Source organism: Trichosurus vulpecula, chromosome 3, assembly GCF_011100635.1.
Source record: "Trichosurus vulpecula isolate mTriVul1 chromosome 3, mTriVul1.pri, whole genome shotgun sequence".
NCBI classification, from domain to species: domain Eukaryota; kingdom Metazoa; phylum Chordata; class Mammalia; order Diprotodontia; family Phalangeridae; genus Trichosurus; species Trichosurus vulpecula.
Genome location: NC_050575.1, coordinates 59051866 through 59071662, shown reverse-complemented (window position 1 = coordinate 59071662; position 19797 = coordinate 59051866). Strand labels below are relative to the sequence as shown.

The following is a 19797-nucleotide window of genomic DNA, read 5'->3' as shown; positions in this document are numbered from 1 at the left end:
AAGCCCTGAGAATACTAGCAGCTGAGGGTCTTCTCTGATAAGCCCCCAGGGAGTAGTTTTGGAGAGCACCATTTCTCAACTCTTGGATCTAATTCCCATTTGAAAGCCAATCAATTGCGGCAGTCTTGACCTGGCTGCTGGGGGGTGACTGGCATCCAGGGCACCATATCCCCTCTCTCACCAAAACTTGGCATGGTGGGTAGCTCTGGTTCAGGAGGGACTCTGTTCTGGGATTTGGAGGATTTGAAGGGTAAGGCCCAGGCAGTTAGAAGGATTTGAATGACAAGGCCCAGCAGAATTAGGCAGGGCTCCAACTGGTCCTCAGAGTTATGGTAAGTGGGGGAAGTGTTCCTAGGGTCATGGGCACGCCACACCTTGGGCACTACCCTCTTTCTCTGAGTGCCAGATTTCAACACCTTTGAAGTACCACTGAGACTGGCCCAGGGGCCACTGCTTCCCTCCTTCCCCACTCTGCTTCCCTCTCCCCACTACTCTCTACCGTTTTGCCACTGTGTCTCTTCCTGTCCCATCTCTTCTCCTTGTTTTTCCAGAAAAGAAAGTCCAGTTCCAGTGTTCAGTTAATGGTGAGTGTCTGCCGTCTTCCCAAATGCCGGTAATGCTGGGCCTCAGCGCACTCCCGCCTTGCTCCTAGAGGTCACACTGGGAATTCGGGGTGGGAAGAGGGGGCCAAGGGCGTGTGTGGTATGTGTGTGTTGTGTGGCAAACATGTATGTTGTTTGTGTGTTTATGTTAATACCTTCAGATCAGTGCTCTGGAACAATACATCAGCATACATTAGCATACACAGTATAGGACCAATATTGACCCATTGTGGGCAGTGGTTGACATGAACCTTAAACAACAACTCAGGTCATTTCCCAATCTGATTCTCTTGAATCATTCTCACTGGAGTTCTCTAGCCCAAAGCCCTTAGCTTTTACTCTAAAATCCAACTTTTTGAATTACCCAGTTACTAAATGATGACGCAGTGGTGGCCAATATGGACTTGTGGGTGTGGCAGTATAGGGACCCACCTAGGGTCTTTTGTAGAGTGAGGCACCCTGTGTGCATTGGAAAGCTTGAACCTCAGTCCTGGCCTTCCTTGACCTCTCCATAGGCCTGTCAGTATAACCAGTGGGTGCGTTTGGGGCTCAGAAATGCGCTTTGTGTGACTGTGCATCTTTCCTGACTGTAGTTTCATGTGTTCTCCCCCACTTCTGCACAACTTCCTCTCTCCCTCATCTTAATTCTCCCTCCTTTCTTTTTTTCCCCTGTAAATTTGTACCATTTCCCCCTGATTGTACAGTCAACATGGTGTCACTCTGCTCCTTTCCACAACTCCTCAACCCTGTTCTGGCTAAAGCCTCTTCCCATCTCATAGCAGAGGCTGGAGTTCTCTATGTATTCATTCCCATAAGACACCTCCATAAACAGCCCCTCCACTGCCACCGCCTCCTCCCCTTCTCTTCCTCCTCCTCCTCCTCCTCCTCCTCCTCCTTCTCTTCCTCATTGCTCCCTGAGTTTGAAAATTAGGTTGGGTTTTAGCTGCTCTATCTGGGATCCAGGGCCCATCTGGCTCTTGAACTATCATCAGCCAAGTTCTCTGGCAACCAGGGTTGGTAGAAGCTATTATGTCTGCCATCAGCTGAGCAGGTTCCTTGGTCCCAATGGTCAGCCTGGGGTTCACTTCTTTCCTATTGTTTTTCCCCCCTATTCTTTGCCTAGGAATCCTCTGAGAGTACCAATACCACCATTGAAGATGAAGACACCAAAGGTAGGAGGGTTGGCTCCATTTTCCCTTCTGGGAGACTCTGTAGTTGAATCTTTCTAGCCTTGCCTAATTTAGTCTAGTATGTCCCTTTGTAATGAGAATCTATATGCTGAAGTTAATGTGTGCCTAGAGGGACTGTCTAATCAAAACAGGACAAACGTATTTGGATGTAAGCTCCTTTGGTGTTGGGAAAACCCCATAGGACTGGGGTGCTTGATTCCACAGAATAATTTCAGATCTCTCTCAAAGGGCAAAGCTGCAAGAGGCACTAGAGGTCTCTTTAATCTTTATTTCTGGGCTCCAGATCTTATCCAGGCAGAAACTACTCTTTGATCACTTAACCACACCTGATCAGGCTAGACTCGCTATGTTCTGTTTCTCCATCTCTGATCCCCATTTATCCCTCAATGCCACCATAAGGTGCTTATTACTCCTAGCCCCTTCTCCTTTCCTTTGCCCCTTTGCCACATATACACACAACACACCCACTCACTAGGGGCACAAGGAGAAGAGTGAGGGACAGAAATATTTTGGTGGAATCACAAGTGATCAAAGATGCATAAAAACAAACTGGATGTTTCCAAAGTTTATAGATCTACTTGCCTGTCTGGTCCCTTCTGAACCCCATCAAAGCTTTGGATCCTCTATGAAAAGGGTTGAGTGCTTTATCAGGATAAGCCCACAGAAAGTCAGTCTCTTTCCATTCAAGAAGAGTACACTTCTGGACTGAGCAGACTCCCCTCCAAAAGTTCAGTTCCCTAGGTTCACTCTAGGGACATGATTTAAAGTTCATCACCCACCCTCAACTAACCAAGAAGTCAAGGGCTACATTCCAACCTGTCCTCCCTTAATCCCTGGTTCTAGGCCAAGTAAATTCTGAAGCCCAAGGACCTTCCACTCTGATCATTTGACCCCTCTCCCTTCATCACTATCTTTGTCCCAAGGGACATCATATTGGTTTTCTTGGTGCCCCAAAACACCCCAACGGTTTATAGATACCATGTTTCTTTATAGCCACCAGTCTGGAAGGTTGAGGTGACACCATTGATTTCCCACTCCCCCTTTAGTCCTAATCTTGGATCTGATACCATTTGGGAATCCCACATAACACTCAAAGATCCAGATTGGCAAACAATAACAAATCACTTTGGTATTTGCACTCCTTCCCCCCAGTCACTATCTGGACAGGGTAATAGAACCATTCCCAGGTCTTACCGGTTACAGCTGGAGAGAAGTCAGTTCTTAGTGCTCAGTTTGAACCATATGAACCCCTAGATAAGGTGACTTCTTTCTAGGAAAAAGATTTGGGACAGTTGGCTGGTTTCATCTCCATCCTGGGCCCAGGACTGATACCACAGTGGGTATCACCCTTCTCAGGAAGCTGTTTGAGGAGCTGGGGCCAACACCAAGGTTGTCAGTGATGTCTGCCTAAAGCAGAGAGAGGGGTATGAGAGAGCTTATTGGCCTCAACGGAGAAGTGGAACCTCCTTCTCTGGTTCCCACAGACTTGATAGACACATCCTAGGGGTGATCATTCCTCTGGGGAGCTTCTTACTATTTGGTGGGAATTGCTGGACTCAGTGTAGCCTAGTGGAAATAACACCGGGAAAAAAAGAAACAGCCTGGGTTTGAATCCCAGTTCTTGCTACCTCATTATCTCATTACCAGAAAAATAATGTATGTAAAGTCTTTTGTAAACTTTATGGCTTATATAAATGTTGGTTATTACTTATTACCTATGTGACCAAAGATAAATTATTTAGCCTCCCTTGGCTTTAATTTTTTTTATTTGTAAGATGAAGTAGTTTAATTAGATTAGCGGTTCTCAGAAACCCTTTTGGGGAGCCTTTTGGTTTCAGGACTTTACACCATTAAAATTGTTGAGGATCTCTAAAGAGCTTTTGTTTATGTGTGTTATATCTATCAATATTTACTGTATTGGGAATTAAAACATCTTAGCATTATTATGAAAATAGTTTTGACCTCACATACCCTCTGAAAAGGTCTTGTGGATCCCAGGGGTTCCTGGACTGAACTTTGAGAATCACTGGACGAGGCCTCTGATCATAGAATTTAAAGCTGGAAGACACCTTAGAGATAATCTAGTCTAACTCCCTCATGTTACGGATGAGGAAACTGAGACCTGGAGATATAAGTAACTTGCCCAAGGTCACACAGGCAGTAAGTGGCTGAGCTGGGATTTTAACTCCGGCAATCTTTTGCTAACCACACAATTTTAAGCATGCGTTGGTTTCTAATTGTGTGGTATTATAAATGAGGAAGGCCTTCTGGTAAATATTTCCCTGACAAGGGAGGAAAGCTATGATTCAGTCAGTTGGGATGGGGCCTTGATGATGTAGCTATCTAGTGGTGTCTGAGAGTTCTGATATTGGGATTTGGTATGGGGCCAAAAATGGAGCCAAAGCTTTGCATGAGAAGGGGACCAGGGCCTGGGTTTAGGCATCTCTGGAAGAAAGATATCCCAAACAAAGTAAGATACCGGCAAGAAGTGGTAGAGCAAGGCAGAGTGGAGAAGAGGGAGGAAGCCCAGGGGTTTCTGGCCAGTTTCCTTTCCTGACTGGGGTTCTGTATCCTTATAAACTCTTTATCTTTGCCTCTCCTTTTGGAGGTGGTGCAGGATGAGAGGTCAAGAGTCTCTGGGCTGGTGGGATCATAGATTTAGAGGTGAAGAGGACCAGAGAACATCTGGCCCAACTGTGTTATTTTACAGATGAATTCACTGAGGCTCAAGGAAGCTGAGGGACTTGTTGAGAGTCACATAGATAGTATCAGAAGCATAACTTGAACCTGAGTCCTCTTTGTCCAGAGCCAGTGTTCTCTCTACCATGACACCCTGCAGGAAGGAGGGAGTCACTTGACTATCAACTCTCGTTTGGGCATCTCCTTTGGCTGTTTCCATGATATGAGCTTCTCAGGGCAAAGAATAGACAAGGAAATTTGAGGCAATGCAGGGTATGAATGAACAAAGCATTTATTAAGCTCTTTCTGTTTGCAAAGAACTGGGGATACAAATAGAGAATACAGTTCTGACCCTCAAGGAGCCTCAGGATTTTATGGGTGAGACAATACACAGGGAAGATTTTACCTTCAAGTCTGATAAAAAAAAGCTTAAAAGGTCCTTGGGGTATGCTGGAAAATCACATGTTAATTCTTCTTTAATGTCATTTCCACTGATTAAATGATATTATTTTACATGCTTCTATATAAATATTTTATACGTTAATATGTTATATATTATACATATAAATATTTTATATATTTCTACACAAATATATTTGAATATAAATATTTTATACATTTCTATGCAAATATTTCTATATCTGCATGTATTTCTATATATTTTATATGTAAATATTTTTCATATTTACATTTAAATATGTATAAATATTTTACATATTTGTAAATATTTTCTAGATTTAGATAGTGAAAAGTGCAGGGGATTTGGAATTAGAAGGAGCTAGATTGAATTCCAACTTGTTCCCTGTATGATCCTGGGAAAAATATTGATCCTCTCTGAGTTTCAGTTGATCAGTCAATAAATCAGTCAAAAAAACAAAGTGCCTACTATGTGCCAAGCTATGTGCCTACCATTGGGGATTCAAAGAAAGATAAAAGACAGTTCCTGCCCTAGGGGAGCTCACAATCTAATGATCTCCTCACTTATGAAATGAGAGGGGGATTGGACTAGGCAACCTCTTGGGTCCCTTCCAGTCCTGAGGCTTGTGAGGAGCAAAGGGGGCTGTTACAGGCAACACCTGAGCAAAGGTAAAAGGCTAACGTGGTTTCTTTTGGAGCTTGAGAAGCCCTGTCGTTAAGAACAGGAAGGACAAAGTACAGTCCCCTGGATTATCATCTACCTTTCTATTTGCACAGTGATTTTTTAGCTCTTCAAAGGCTCTCACATTCCTGATCCTGACCCTCTCACCATCCCTGTGAGGGAGGGATGGGGACAGGGAGGAAAGGGTCTACTGCTCACATTTTACGGAGAATCCAAAATGGGTGTGCAGCCTTCTGTGTGTGTGTGAAGAAATTCTTTAATTACTGACACGCCTGGCCTCCTCCACTCGTCTCCCCTTGGAGTGGTTGATGCCATCTAATAATAAGAACACTGGACTAAGGAGTAGCTGGGATGGCCAAGGAGGTATGAGGGGGAAATCATAGCAAGAACTCCTCTTTCTAAGGCTTTGCTCACAATAAGGTCATGATGGGGCAGCCAAGTGGCACAGTGGATTGAGCAAAGGACCTGAAGTTAGGAGGACCCAAGTTCAAATGTGGACTTGGATACTTACTAGCTGTGCGACCCTGGGCAAGTCACCTAACCCCAATCGCTTAACTCCCATTGCCTCAAAAAAACCCAACACACACACACGCGCACACACACACACACGCACACTCACACCCATGAGGAAGGTAGTATAAGCATGGTTACCTGTGTGACCTCCCTTATCTGAACCTCAGTTTCCTCATCTCTAAAACGAACAGGTGAGACTAGATGGGCTCTGAAGATCCAGAGCTATGATCTTTTGAAGATGGACACCCCCCCCCCCGCCATTTCCATTTTACAGATGGGGAGAGTGAAGTGTCTTGGCCAGGGTCACAAACAACTACTAACTGTAGGCACCAGTATCTGAACCTGGGTGTCTCTCCTCCCCCACAGCAGCTTTTTGCTCTCCAATTCCCTGGCTCTGTCCCTAATGGGGATATACTGACCAGGAGCTTAGGCCTCTTCTTGGCCTCTGACTCACTATCTGACCTTAAGAAGCTTACTTAACCTCTTAAAGCCTCATGTTTCTCTTCTCTGGAAAGAAGTGCTCCCGGGAGGCCAGGATGATCACCAATTATGCGAAATGTCAGGAACCAAGTGGGGACCTGGCCTGTTGCCTCTGAAGAGCTGCTGGATGGACTCCCATACATTAGGACTGGGCAGAAGGATGGGTCCGGGGTAGACTTTTGTGGTACTCAAAGTTCATTGGTTTTTAGCTTCTGAAAAGATGTCCTATGTTAGAGGAAGGGTTTAAGGACCTGGGAATATCATGAGGCCCAAAGAGGGGTCATGTAGGACAGTAGAGAGAGAGCCAGTCCAGAAGTCAGGACAACCTAAGCTGGAGTCCCAACTTTGACACACACTGACTGTGACACTGGAAAAGTCACTCATTTCCTTTAAAATTCCACTCAAACAACATCTACATGAAGGCTTTCCTGATCCCTCTAGCTACTCCCTCTTTCCAATTTGTCTTCCATATATTTACCTCTGTCAGAGGAGACATGAGCACTGTAAGGGCAGAGACTTTCATTTTTGTTTTATAGCCCCAGCATTTAGTCCAGTGCTTGACACAAGGTAGATGTTATTAGGATAATGCAATATAGGATGTAAGGTAGCTAGGTGGTGCAGTGAATAGAGTGTGGAGCCTGGAGTCAAGAAGACCTGAGTTTAAATCCAGCTTCAGATACTTACTGGCTATGTGACCCTGGGCAAGTCACTTAACCCTCTTTGCCTCAGTTTCCTCACCTATAAAATGAGTTGGAGAAGGAAATTTCAAACCACTCTGGCATCTTTGCCAAGTAAACCCCTAATGGGATCGTGAATAGTCAGATGCTACTGAGCAACAGCAAATGTAGAATGTAAATTCCTTGAGGGCAGGAGCTGTTTTGCTTTGTCTTTATATCTCCAGCACTGAACGCAATGTCTAGCCCATAGGTAAATGCTAAATAAATGCTTGATGGATGATCATATGGAGGAATGAGTAGGCATTTTAAGACCGGTAGATGGAAGCTACAGACGTGCAGACTGAGGCTCAAAAATAAGAGTCAATTTTTTGTTGTCATTGTCATTCAGTTGTTTATAGTCATGTTTTACTCTTTGTGACTCCATCTTGGCAAAGATGCTGGAGTGGTTTGCCATTTCCTTCTCCAGCTCGTTTTACAGATGAAGAAACTAAGGCAAACAAAGTTAAGTGATTTGCCCAGGGTCACACAGCTCGCAGGTGTCTGAGGCTAGATTTGAACTCAGGATGATAAGTCTTTTTGACTCCAGGTCCAACACTCTGCGCACTGTGGTGCCGCCTAGCTGCACCTAGAGACGTCCAATGATAGAATGGTCTACCCTCAGAAGTACATGGGAAAGCCTCTGGAGGCCTTCAAGTGGAGGTGGACTGGCTACTTATTGGATGATTACCATATGGTGTGGTAGCGGAAAGAGCCCCAGATTTCAAATCTTAAGATCAGGGTTTGAGGTTCAGCTTTGCCACAGATTATCTGTGTGATCTCAGGCAAATAATTCCATCTTTTTGAGGCTTAGTTGCTTAATCTGTAAAATGGGGATAGCAGTTGTAATACCTGTGTTACTGAGTTATTATGAGGCTCATCAGAGTCAGGATAGCATGTTTGATACAACTAGCGTGTGACCCTTGGTAAGGCATTTACTCTCCATGCCTCAGGGAAACCCTCTAAGGTCATACGTCGCAGAGCAGTCATTGATCTGCTTAGGTAGAGAGACGTTCCTCACTGGATAGGTCTCTACACCTGTGAAATCACAGATTCTGACCCATAAATCACTGAAATAACACACTAAAATCCTTTGCAAACCACAAAGTAGTACATGAATGCCAACCATTGTTATTATTTCATCATAGAAAGTATTCATCCTTCAGGTGGTAGCTCGAGGCAGCTGGGTGATGCAGTGACTAGTCTGCCAGGCCTGGAGTCTGAAAGATCAACTCAGATCTTTTAAGTCAAAAATCTGTCCTTAGATGCTTCCTAGATGTGTGACCCTGGGCATGCTGCTTAACTTGTCTGCCTCAGTTTCTTCAACTATAAAATTGGGATCATAACCATACCTACCTCCCAAGTTTCTTGTGAGGATCAAATGAGGAGATATTTGTAAAAATGTTTACAATCGTGTCTGGCACATAGTAGGTTTTTAATAAATCCTTCTTCCCTTCCCCTTCAGGTTATGATTCTGTGATTCTTCTTAGGGTTGAAATCTTGTTCTGGCACTAGCCAGATTGAGCATGGACAAATTACTTAACCGTTCTGAGTCTCAGTTTCTTTATCTGTAAAATATCAAACATGGGGGTTTTCTGAGGAGACTGTTCTGTCAACAGGAAAGAGTTGTAGGAACATGAGCTATTATAATTGTAGTCCTCCGGGCCCAAGTTTGTGCTCCCGTAAGAGGCGTGGCCCTGGGCTACTTGAGTGTGTGTCCAGAATCAGGTTACTTGATGGTGAGGCAGCAGACCCCAGGAGATGGCAGCAGAGCAGTGCTCTAGCTCCGGTCCCAGGGCTTCACCCAGGGTTTCAGTCTCACTAGCACGCCCCCATGGGGAAAAATGCTGAGGGCAGGATATTTAAGACCTTGTCTGAAGGCCAGCTGGCTCCTGGGATTTCATTACTCATACCAGGTTCTCCCTTTTCATCACTTGAGACTTCCTAATGACCCCATCCTCTGCTTGCGATCTAGAATTGGGTTCCATCCTCTGGCTGTGACTCAGAACCAAGTATCCCACCCTCAGATTGTGTCTTGGAGTAGGGGGTCACTAGCCTCTGGCTGACTTACACCCAGGTGCTCCATCCTTTGGTTTTGACAAACGGTGATGACCATTGGTGCAGTTGTGATGTAGAAGGGATTCTTGTTCAGGTGTGATCGTCTCTGACATCCCTTCCAACTCTGCACTTCTGTGAGGCCTGGGGTGGTGGAAAGAGAACAAGCCTTGCAGCCAGGAGATCTAGGTTGCATTCCTAATTCTTATATTAGCTGTGTAAACACTGGGCAGCTCGACTCACCTTCTTTGTAAATTAGAGCTAATGATTCTTGTCCTAGCCCAAAGGACCACTGGGAGCAGACTGCTATGTGAGAGACCACAGTGAGAGGTGGAAAGAGGGCATGCCTGTGGAATCAGAAGGCCTGGGCTTGATCCCCTCCTGTTCAGCTTATTAGCTGTGTGACTTAAGTAAGGGAAGGGAAGGGGAAGGGAATAAGCCTTTATATGGTGCCTACTACATGTCAGGCACTGTGCTAAGTGTTTTTCATATGTATTATCTCATTCGATCCTTACAAGGTAGGTACTACTATTATCCCCATTTTAAAGTTGAGGAAACTGAGGCAAACAGAGGTTACTTGGCTTGCCCAGGATCACACAGCTAGTTATGTGTCTGAGGCTGGATGTGAACCCAAGTCTTCCTGATACCAGGCCCAGAGCTCTTTTCATTGTGTAACCAGCTGCCTCTAAGTAAGCACTTACATAAGGCCTACTATGGGCCAGGCACTGTCCTAAGTGCTTTTTACAAATATTATCTCATTTGTTCCTTCACCTTTCAGTCATTTACTTCTCCTGGCCTCAGTTTCCTCACATGTAAAGTGAGGGAATTGGTCTAGATCAGGGGTAGGGAACCTGCGGCCTCAAGGCCACATGTGGCCCTCCAGGTCCTCAAATGCAGCCCTTTCACTGTCCAAACTTCACAGTACAAATCCCCTTAATAAAAGGACTTGTTCTGTAAAACTTGGACTCCGTCAAAAGACTGCACCCAAGGACCTAGAAGGCCACAAGTGGCCTCAAGGCCACAGGTTCCCCACCCCTGGTCTAGATCACAGATTCTCCGCCCTTTTTTGTGCTGGAGACTATTTGGTAAAGCTATGTGGTTGGTATTTTGGTAATTTGGTAAAGCCTATGGACACATTCTCAGAATTTTTTTAAAGCAAAAAATGAAATATGTAGGATTACAAAAGAAACCATTTATATCCAAATATAGTTTTGCGCGCACACACACACACACATATATACTTTTAAAGTTCACAGACCCAGGTTAAGAAGTCCTAAGGTCCTTTCCAGCTCTGAGACCTGTATAACTGTGAACTATTAATAGGAAATGTCCTTTCCACTTAGTGTTGGTGGGAATTATAAGCACCTGTTACTCTATGCTGGCTTCAGTGCTCCCTAAGGGACTTTAGGCAAAGCTTCCTTTTGGGGTAAATGTAGGGGGGAGCCATGAGCAGAGAATTCTTCTAAGACAGTAGCAATGAGACAGGAGGGGGCACAGCTCATTAGCTGAGGAGGTAAGGCCTGGTAGGGATGGACAGAAAAAGGAATGGGGATGGGAGGGTGAGGTGGGCAGGGGCTGGTGAGACACGTGCCTTAGGAAGATTTTCTTGGTAACTGTGTGAAGGCTGCATTGGGAGGGTAGAACCTGGAGTCAGGGGTATCAGTTAGGATACAAGGGCTGTCAGGCCGAGAGAGGCATCTCCTTTCTTCCTGCCTGTGGTCATGTCTTACCACCACCAAGTGGAGGCTCCTAAAAATTTAGCCCAGAGCCAAGTTCTTTGGGCTCACCATTTGGCCACCAGGAACTGGCCCCCCACCTGGTGGCTTCCAGGGACCATTGCTAATGCTTCCTTCTGATCAGGCTACAAACGCCTTTTGTGTTTTGTGTTTCTCTGTATTTTCTCCTTGCCCTACAGTGAGAAAGCAAGAAATCATTAAGGTGACAGAGCAGCTGATTGAAGCAATAAGCAATGGGGATTTTGAGTCCTACACGTGAGTTTGATGGGTACTTCCGGATATCCGGGGCAAGGGAGGAGGGCAGTGGCTGAACGATTATGTGGAAATGATTTAATCCCAGCATGGCATAACCACAGACAGCCAGCCTAAGAGCCAGGAAGACCTGGGTTCAAATTCTGTCTCTGACTCAACCTAACCAGGTTGAGTGTGATCCTGGGCAAACAATTTAATTTTTCTATGCTCTTGATGACTCTCTAAGACCATCAATTGCAAGGAAGTTATCAACATGCACTAATAGAAGGGCCCGCCTCACCTGGGAGCTCCCTTTAACCAATAAAGCATAAGGACAGTCCCTATCCTATCCCTATTCACCTCACTTTTATTTGTAAAGGTCTGCTGAGGGCATGGATCAATGTAAACTTCTTTTTGCATTTAGATTAAACTCATTTTAAGGTTTTTTTCCCCCTTGGTAAGAATTTTCCTCTCTGCAGTTTGATTTATGTTTCTTTTCTGCCTTCCCTCCCATGCCTTCCTAACTCTCATTCCCTGTAGATGCTTCCTTTATACTGCCAAATGATCCTTTACTTCCCTAAGGAAAAGATGTTTTTATTTCTTCCTTGAATTCCCTGGGCTCTCTGGGAGTGTGTGCGTGGGTGTGTGTATATGTGTTGCTGGGTAGAGGGGTTGCAGCTGGATGCTCCCTGGAGGGGATTCTGGTGGTAGTGTTTCTCCAGCCATGCTGCTGTCTGTGGTGAGAATGTTGTGGAGCAGCCGTTCTCAAAGTTTTTGGTCTCAGGACCCCTTCACACTCAAAAATTATTGAGGACTCTGAAGAGCTTTTGTTTATGTGTGTTCTACCTATTAACATTTACCATATTAGGCAGCAAAATGTTATTTAATTAATAAAATTAATTTAATAAAATTAAAGTATGATCAATTTTAAAATACTTATTTTATTTTTAAAATATACAAAACATTTATTTTATAGGTTGAAATATTGAATTCATTTAAAATGACCATAAACCAATAACATTAATATAAATAACATTTCTATGAAAAATAATGATATTTTTTCAAAAGAAAACTAAATTTAGCGAGAAGAGTGGCATTGTTTTGCATTTTTTAATATTTTCTTTTTCCTAATTATATGTAAAACCAATTTTAACATTCATTTTTAAAAATTTTGAGTTTCAAATCTTCTCCCTTACTCCTTCCCTAACCTCCTTGTTGAGAAGGCAAGCAATCTGATATAGATTATAACGTGCAGTCACGTAAAACATATTTCCATATTAGTCATGTTGCGAAATAAAACACAGACAAAAAGAGACAAGAAAAATAAAGTAGAAAAAGTACGCTTCAATCAACATTCAGACTCCATCAGTTCTCTGGAGGTGGGCAGCATTTTTCATCATTGAAGTCCTTCACAATTGTCTCAGATCATTGTATTGCTGAGAATAGCTAAGTCATTCACAGATGATCATTGCACACTATTGCTACTTAACTTTGCATCAGTTCGTATAAGTCTTCGCAGATTTGTTTTCCATGTTTTTGCAAATTTCTTTAATGTTTTGCTTAATAGAAGAGAGCTAGGTTCTCATATCTGTTACTGCATTCAATCTGTTGCAATATGTTGTTTTGCTTGAAGTGTGTGAAGAAGATCCAGCCTCACACAGATAGTTAGCTAGAAAAGGAAGAAGAATTTTGACAGGCAAATAACATCATAATATTATTATGAAAATAGTTTTGACTTTGCAGTACCCCAGGGGTCCACAGACCACCCTCTGAGATCCACTGTTATAGAACGATCTTTACTTTTTAATGGACTCCCTGCTCATTCCACATTGTTCTAGCTTATCCTCTGGGCTGGGATCTCACATTCAATTCAATAAACACTTATTAAGCATTTACTTACTATGTGCAAGGTACTGTGCTTGGCTCTGGGGTACAAAGATGAAATGACAAACCATCAGAGCTTACAAGCCACTGGGGGGGGGGTGGTAGGAGGCATGGAAGTAGTAGGGATGTGTGTGTGTGTGTGTGTGTGTGTGTGTGTGTGTGTGTGTGTGTGTAGGTAATGAAAAGCAGAATGTCAAAAGGGTAAAAGAGAGATCTAGATTGCTAGATAAGATTAGAAATCCACTTTGAGCTGGAAGAATCAAAAAAGACTTCATGCAAGAGTTAGCACTGAGCTCTGCCTTGGAGGAAGAGATGGTTTCCAACAAGAAGAGGTAAGGAGGAGATATGGGTGTATTCCAGCTACAGGGATGGCCTATGTAAATACACGAGGTCAGGAGAAGGCTAGAAGAGACCAGGCATCAGCGAGTAGTTCAGTTTGTTTGGAACTGAGACTATGTGAAGGCATGTAGTGTGAAAGAAATCTGGAAAGGTGGATAAGGGAGCCAGATCATGGAAGGCTTTAAATGCTAGGCTAAGGAGTTTGTAATCTCTCCTGAAGGCTGTGGGGAGCCCTGGACGTTTTCGACCAGGGGAGTGACCTGGTTAGAACTAAGCACTAGGGAGATTTATTTGGCAGCCCTGTCAAGGCTGGAGGCAGAGAGACCAGTCAAGCTATCTCAAGTAGGCCAGAGGGAAGAAATAAGGGCCTGAACTAACACGGTGACTATGTGAATGGAGAAGTTTTATTGGGGGTAGAATCTTCAGAATTTGGCAGCTGCTGGGATATAGGGAATAAGGGAAAAGGCAGAGATAACTCCTCTCAGTCAGAATCTTGCAGGATCCCTGTAAGAAAGGGGAAATGGGCTCTTGGCCTGCAAAGAGAAAGGGATACTTTCCACGTTCTGCTTTTACCGTACTCTGCTGCAAGGGGTTGGCTGACGGCTCCCTGGGAGTCGGGACACTTCCTCCTTGCTTGTTTTGTTCAACAAATCGTCAGCTCTATGGGACAAATATTAGGGCTGGATGAGGGGATCAGTATTCCTGAATGGGCTTCCTTGTGCTCATGCCCAAGTTCACTGGAGAGGAGCTGATGTTGCCAAGTGCTGAACTTTGGATCTCCATAGCCCTAGGGCTGAGAGATAGCCTAGGGTGGTTGCTCTGTGGCCTTCCCTCCTAGGGAAAGGGACAAAATGAGGAAATCCCATTTTATGTGCTAACTGGTCCAGAAGGGGCAGGTTAAGAGTGAGCTGAGACACCTCTTGCTTCCATAGATTATGGGGCCTTTGAAGCTCTAAATGTGCTTGTTTGTGCATGTGTGGTCACGTGAGTGTATACATATTTACTTGTATCTCTGCATATCTGAGTGTGTAGAATGTACCCTTGAAGAGAACACACAAGGGGCCAAAATGTCCTGCTTAACCCAAGACTCTGCCAGTATTTAGCAGCAGAGGGAAGGGAAGGAAGAGAGGAAGACCACCCTTACAGGGCTTGCGGCTTGCTTGGGAGCCTTGGGTCCTCTGGGTGTCCATTTAGATTCATAGGATAATAAAATACAAAAGTAAAATGCTAGAATTCTAGGGGACTGTAGAACACAGAATATAGAATGTCATAGCTGGCAGGATCTTAGAACACAAAACATGGAATGTCAGAGCTTGAAAGGATCTTAGAAAAGAGACCTTCAGGAATAGATGGAAGGTAAAGCCCTGCCCCAGGAACCCCATTCAACAGATGAAGAAACTGAGGTCCAGGGAGGTCCCTGTTTGCTCTTTCTTTCCCCAGGAAGATGTGTGACCCTGGGATGACAGCCTTTGAACCGGAGGCTCTGGGAAACCTGGTTGAAGGCCTGGACTTCCATCGATTCTACTTTGAAAACCGTGAGCAATTCCTTCCCTCCGTGGTGCCTGTTGTCTCCTCTCGTTGCTTGTCCTGCCCGCTGGCAGCGTGTCTCAGCCTCCTGGGAATAGCAGTGTGACAGACAGGGCCCCTGGGCAACTCAAGACCCCGAGAAGCCTGCAGGAAGCCCCGTGCGGAACGTGGGTTGGTACCATCTCGGATCCCTCTCCTAACCCTGGCCAGGCAAAATGCACTCCCCAACTCTACCCTTTAATAGCTAGGGGCAGGGACCTTGGGGCTCACAGGAGGGACAGGAGGGCAGGCAGCCTTCCCCCCAGGGTCCCTGAGAAAAGTGTTGCTCTCTCAGGGGCACACGGGTTCCATCCAGCGTGGTCCTGATCTCACCGGCAGGCCATTTGGGATGGAGGTTTGGGTGTGTTACCAGGGCGAGATGGGGGAGGAGCTCACACTGCTGTACCCCGCCCCCGTCTGTGTGCCATGCGGCTGGGTCTCTGTTCTTCATGTCTGTTAGTCCTGTGCATTCCCCCAGCGGGGGTAGCATGATACCTGGGGGCTGATCTGGGGCTTCCGCAGGCCTGTTTCTGCCTTTGCCTGTTTTCCCTGTTACTGGCTCTAAAAACTCCCCCCGGCTATGTTATCCTAAGGGGCCCTCATGGAGTCTCAGAGTTGGAAGGAACCTTAATGGATCAATAGACCCAACTTCATTTTCATAGATGAGAACACTTCTACTCAGAGAGGGGAAGGGACTTTCCCAGGGGCAGCCAGTGAGATAGCCAGAGACTCAGGACTAATAATAGCTCACATTTTCATAGTGCTATGAAAATCCTAAGTGTTTTCTTAGAAAATCTAAGCTCCTTTGGGCAGGGACAGTTTCACATTTGTCTTTGTATTCTCACTCCCTTACTTAGTCAATAAACACTTATTAGGGCTTTACTATATGCCAGGAGTTGTGCTAAGGTATAGTAGGTGCTTAATAAATGCTTGTTGATTGCTTTATTTCCTCACAACAAGGTGGTTGGGGTAAGTATTATTATCCTCATTTTATAGAAAAAGAGATATAATTTATTCAAGCTCCCCCAGCCAGTGAGAGGCAGTCAGGATTAGAACCCACATCTCCTGGCTCCTGAGCTAGTGATCTTTCCATTAACCTACCTCCACCCTGCATGTTGTCTTCTCTTCATAGGAGGGAAATGAGTGAGGAAGCCTTCATTCTATTGTGGCCCTTTGGTCACGGACTAGCTGATTAAATATTCCATTTGGGTTGGAGTTTGGGGCCTCCTCCCAGATTCTGTGCCTGGAGAGCAAAGAAGGCTTCATCCACTCTTCCTGACTTTGCCATCAGTTGGATCATTTTTGCCATGTGAAAAAGTATGAGAGATAAAATAAAAACGAACCATCTTATATAACAGCAAAATGTTCTGTAGTTCTCCTAATATGCACTGGCAGTGGTGGAAAGCCAAAGAGACACCCTGGGACTTCGTTTCTGGAGCCATTAATTTTCAACCTTGCCTACAGCCTGATTTCTTGGCCCCATGGCTCTATGCTAATTCGCCTGAGCACTCCTTTCTACTCCTGTCTTGCCCTGGAAGGGAGGCCCTGGGAATCCTGAGGCTCTTAAGGGGCCAAAGTGTTAGAGCAGGCAGGTTATTGAGCTGGGGGCCAAGTGTTCTTGCTCAGGGTCTAGGTTCAGCAACATGCTGAGCATGAGAACTTTTGCAAGTACTTTTTCCTCTGAGAGCCTCAGTTCCCTATCCCTAGAATATTTGTAATATCATTCTCATGGGATTGTGAGGGAAGTACTTTGCAAACCTTAAAATGCAACAGAAATGGGAGTTATTGTCATTATCTGAAAAAATATCAGGAGTTGACTTAGCTGATCTCTAAGGACCCTTCTAGTTCTGCGTGGCTTTCTGTCAAGGATTCCGTAGAGCAGACTCCTCCTGCCCTGGGTGAAAGGTTAAATGAGATGACCCCTGAAGTTCCTTCCAACTGTGAGATGTTTTGGTTTTAAGCTGTGGGGATCTATGTGGACATTGCCATCTGAACTAGCCTGATGTTGAAGCAGGGATGATGGGCTCCTTGCCTATCTGTTGCAGAGAGATCTTTTCCTTCAACACTGGGAAGTATTTTTCTGCAGTAGTAATTTCTCCTAAACTTTTTGCCCCCTCTTACCCTCATGGAGAACAATCTGGGGAGGGAGTGGTCTCATTTTCCTGAAACTTCTCCAATAAAAGGGTGTAGTCCCCTAGAAAAATTACCTTGGCTCCCAGATGTCTGAGGGGCAAGATAGGGCCTGGGGGTTGAGTTCCCAACTCTGGACTAATGTAAATGATAGGTCCCCTCAGTTAAGTAACTCCTTGGGGGGAGCTGGTGAAGGAAAGAGGATGATGAGAAACTTCAGGGTCTCCCAGCTCATGTACAACCCCATGGTTCCATTCCACTTTTACTCCTTGTCCCCCTTCCTCTTTACCCTTCCCTACTCCCTGATCTCCAGTGTGGTCCAGGAACAGCAAGCCTGTCCATACCACCATCCTGAACCCCCACATCCACCTGATGGGTGATGAGTCAGCCTGCATTGCCTACATCCGCATCACACAATATGTGGACGCCGGTGGCATCCCTCGCACTGCCCAGTCTGAGGAGACCCGCATCTGGCACCGCCGGGATGGCAAATGGCAGATTGTCCACTTCCACAGATCCGGAGCGCCTTCAGTCCTACCACAGTGAGATCCTTTCTCTTTTTCCCTCCTCCCCTTCATGTCAGGCTGCCTCTGATATTGAGATTTCCCAGGGGCCGAGTCTGAAAGGCAGCTGTGGTTTGATTGGATTTTGGAGCAGTGTCTAAGTCATTTTCTCCCAGGTAGACAATCTTCTGTTAATACAGAACCACTTACCCTGGACCCAGTCATTCTAATTAGGTTACGATGCATCAGTGTCAAAACAGCATATGATTCTTTAGATTACTTTTTATTGGAAATAATCACAATTGTAGTCATGGTAATGGCTAATATTTTTCTAGCTCTTAACACTATTCCATCTGATCCTTGAAGCAACACTTTGAGGCAGGAAGTACAAGTCACATTGTAGGAGGCTATTTTATCTATTTAAAAAAATGTTAGAGCCAGAAGGAAACTCAGAATATTGAATGACAGCACTAGAAGAGACCTTAGAATAAAGTGAGGGGGCCCTAGACTCCAAAATGTCAGAGACATAAGGGACCTTAGACCTGGGATCATAGGATTTAAGGCAGAGGGACTTCAGAAGGGATTACTAATCCAATCCCCTCATTTTACAAATAGAGAAACTGAGGCCCCAAGAGGTCGAGTGACTTGCCTGAAATCACACAGGCAGTAATTGTCAGAGAAGGGTCCTCTGGGCTCCTTTCACTACACCAGACTCTTTCCAGATCATAGGACGTAGAATGTTAGAACTGGAAGGGATGTTAAGAGGTTAGATGTTCTGATCTTCTCGTTTTACAAAGCTGGGAACCAGAGAGGTTAAGAGATTTGCCCAAGGTCATGCGATTTAATAAGTGGGAGAGTCAGGTGAACTGGCATCTTTGTTAGGGAGTCTGTTTTAGAGCCTAACTCCCCCCTCCCCACAGGATTTTAGGATTTTCATAGATATCTAGAATTTGAGAACATTTATAAAAGCTACGTTCTTCCCTTCCTCACTCCTTCGTACTCCCAAACTCAGCTAAAAAAGAAAAAGCATTTGCCTTATCTTTTATGAATCCTGCTGGTTTAGCCCAAATAATTACATGGTTGACATTAAAAATACACGTTTCATTGTTGTACATTTCAAACATGTTTTCTATAGTAGAACTATTCTGATTATTGTCTTTTTTTCCCTCCAAAAAATGTTCAGAGGTCACACTTCTGTGTCTTTTCAGTACACTCCCCTTCCCACCCCCACCTTCACCCTCATCTCCACCCTTTTCTCCTCCCAAGCCACCTAATAATAACAGTTCACATCGATATAATGCCTTAATGTTGGCAAAGTGTTCTGTCTGGGCCTACCATGATGAGTGTATTCAATTTTACAGTCTTTTAAAGTTTACTAATGTAAACCTGTTATTTTGCAACAAATCAGTGAGGGAGGTAGTACAGTCATTAGCTCTGTTCAACAGATAAGGAAACTGAGACCCCGAAAAGTGACTTGACTTCCCCAAGGTCACAGAGCTACTAAGTAGAGTAGCTGAATTTATGAAAACAAGCTTATTTGTGTTACTTTACACAAGAACTCACTATAGAATTCCTTTAAATGGCAACATCTCCTGATATATTCAAAGGAGCATTCATTAAGTACCTGCAACTTATAGATCATTGTTATCCTTTCTGAGAAATATGAAGATTAGATGAGATATGGTCTCTGTCCTCATAGAGTCCACAGGCTATCAATTGGCCATAATATATGCAGAGAGTTCAGAAAGACCTACTCTATATGTTTCATTAGAGAGGTACAAAGTGCTACATGAGCAAGATCTGAAAGGCAAAGGTCATTACTGACCATAATTTTAGGGAAATCATTCCAGAAGGGGTAGCATTTCATTTGGCCTTTATAATACTGGTAAGGAATTTAGCAGGTTGGGAAGGGGTGGCATTCTAGGTTTAGGGAATAGCATATGTAAAGATTTCGAGTTGGAAAAGTATATGGTATCTATAGGAGGTGGTAAGTTGTCCATTTTGGACAGAGTGGTGTAATATGAAGGCAGAATTTATAATTTCAAAGAGGATCATATATATATCTGAAAGGTTCGGA

At 44.5% G+C, this 19797-nt stretch overlaps 1 protein-coding gene across 2 annotated transcripts in view; it reads left to right on the top strand.

Annotated features, from left to right (window-relative positions):
• The window catches only part of CAMK2A (calcium/calmodulin dependent protein kinase II alpha), a 78265-nt gene extending 60502 nt beyond the window's left edge, over positions 1-17763 (top strand). The window contains exons 14-18 of one of the 2 annotated variants that reach the window (XM_036752541.1): positions 552-584; positions 1726-1774; positions 11247-11322; positions 14962-15056; positions 17531-17763. In XM_036752541.1, coding sequence (XP_036608436.1) covers positions 552-584; positions 1726-1774; positions 11247-11322; positions 14962-15056; positions 17531-17763 — 486 coding nt within the window. The remainder of the gene's footprint in view (positions 1-551; positions 585-1725; positions 1775-11246; positions 11323-14961; positions 15057-17530) is intronic. The other variant, XM_036752542.1, reaches the window with a different exon arrangement.
• The last annotated feature ends 2034 nt before the right edge of the window (positions 17764-19797 follow it).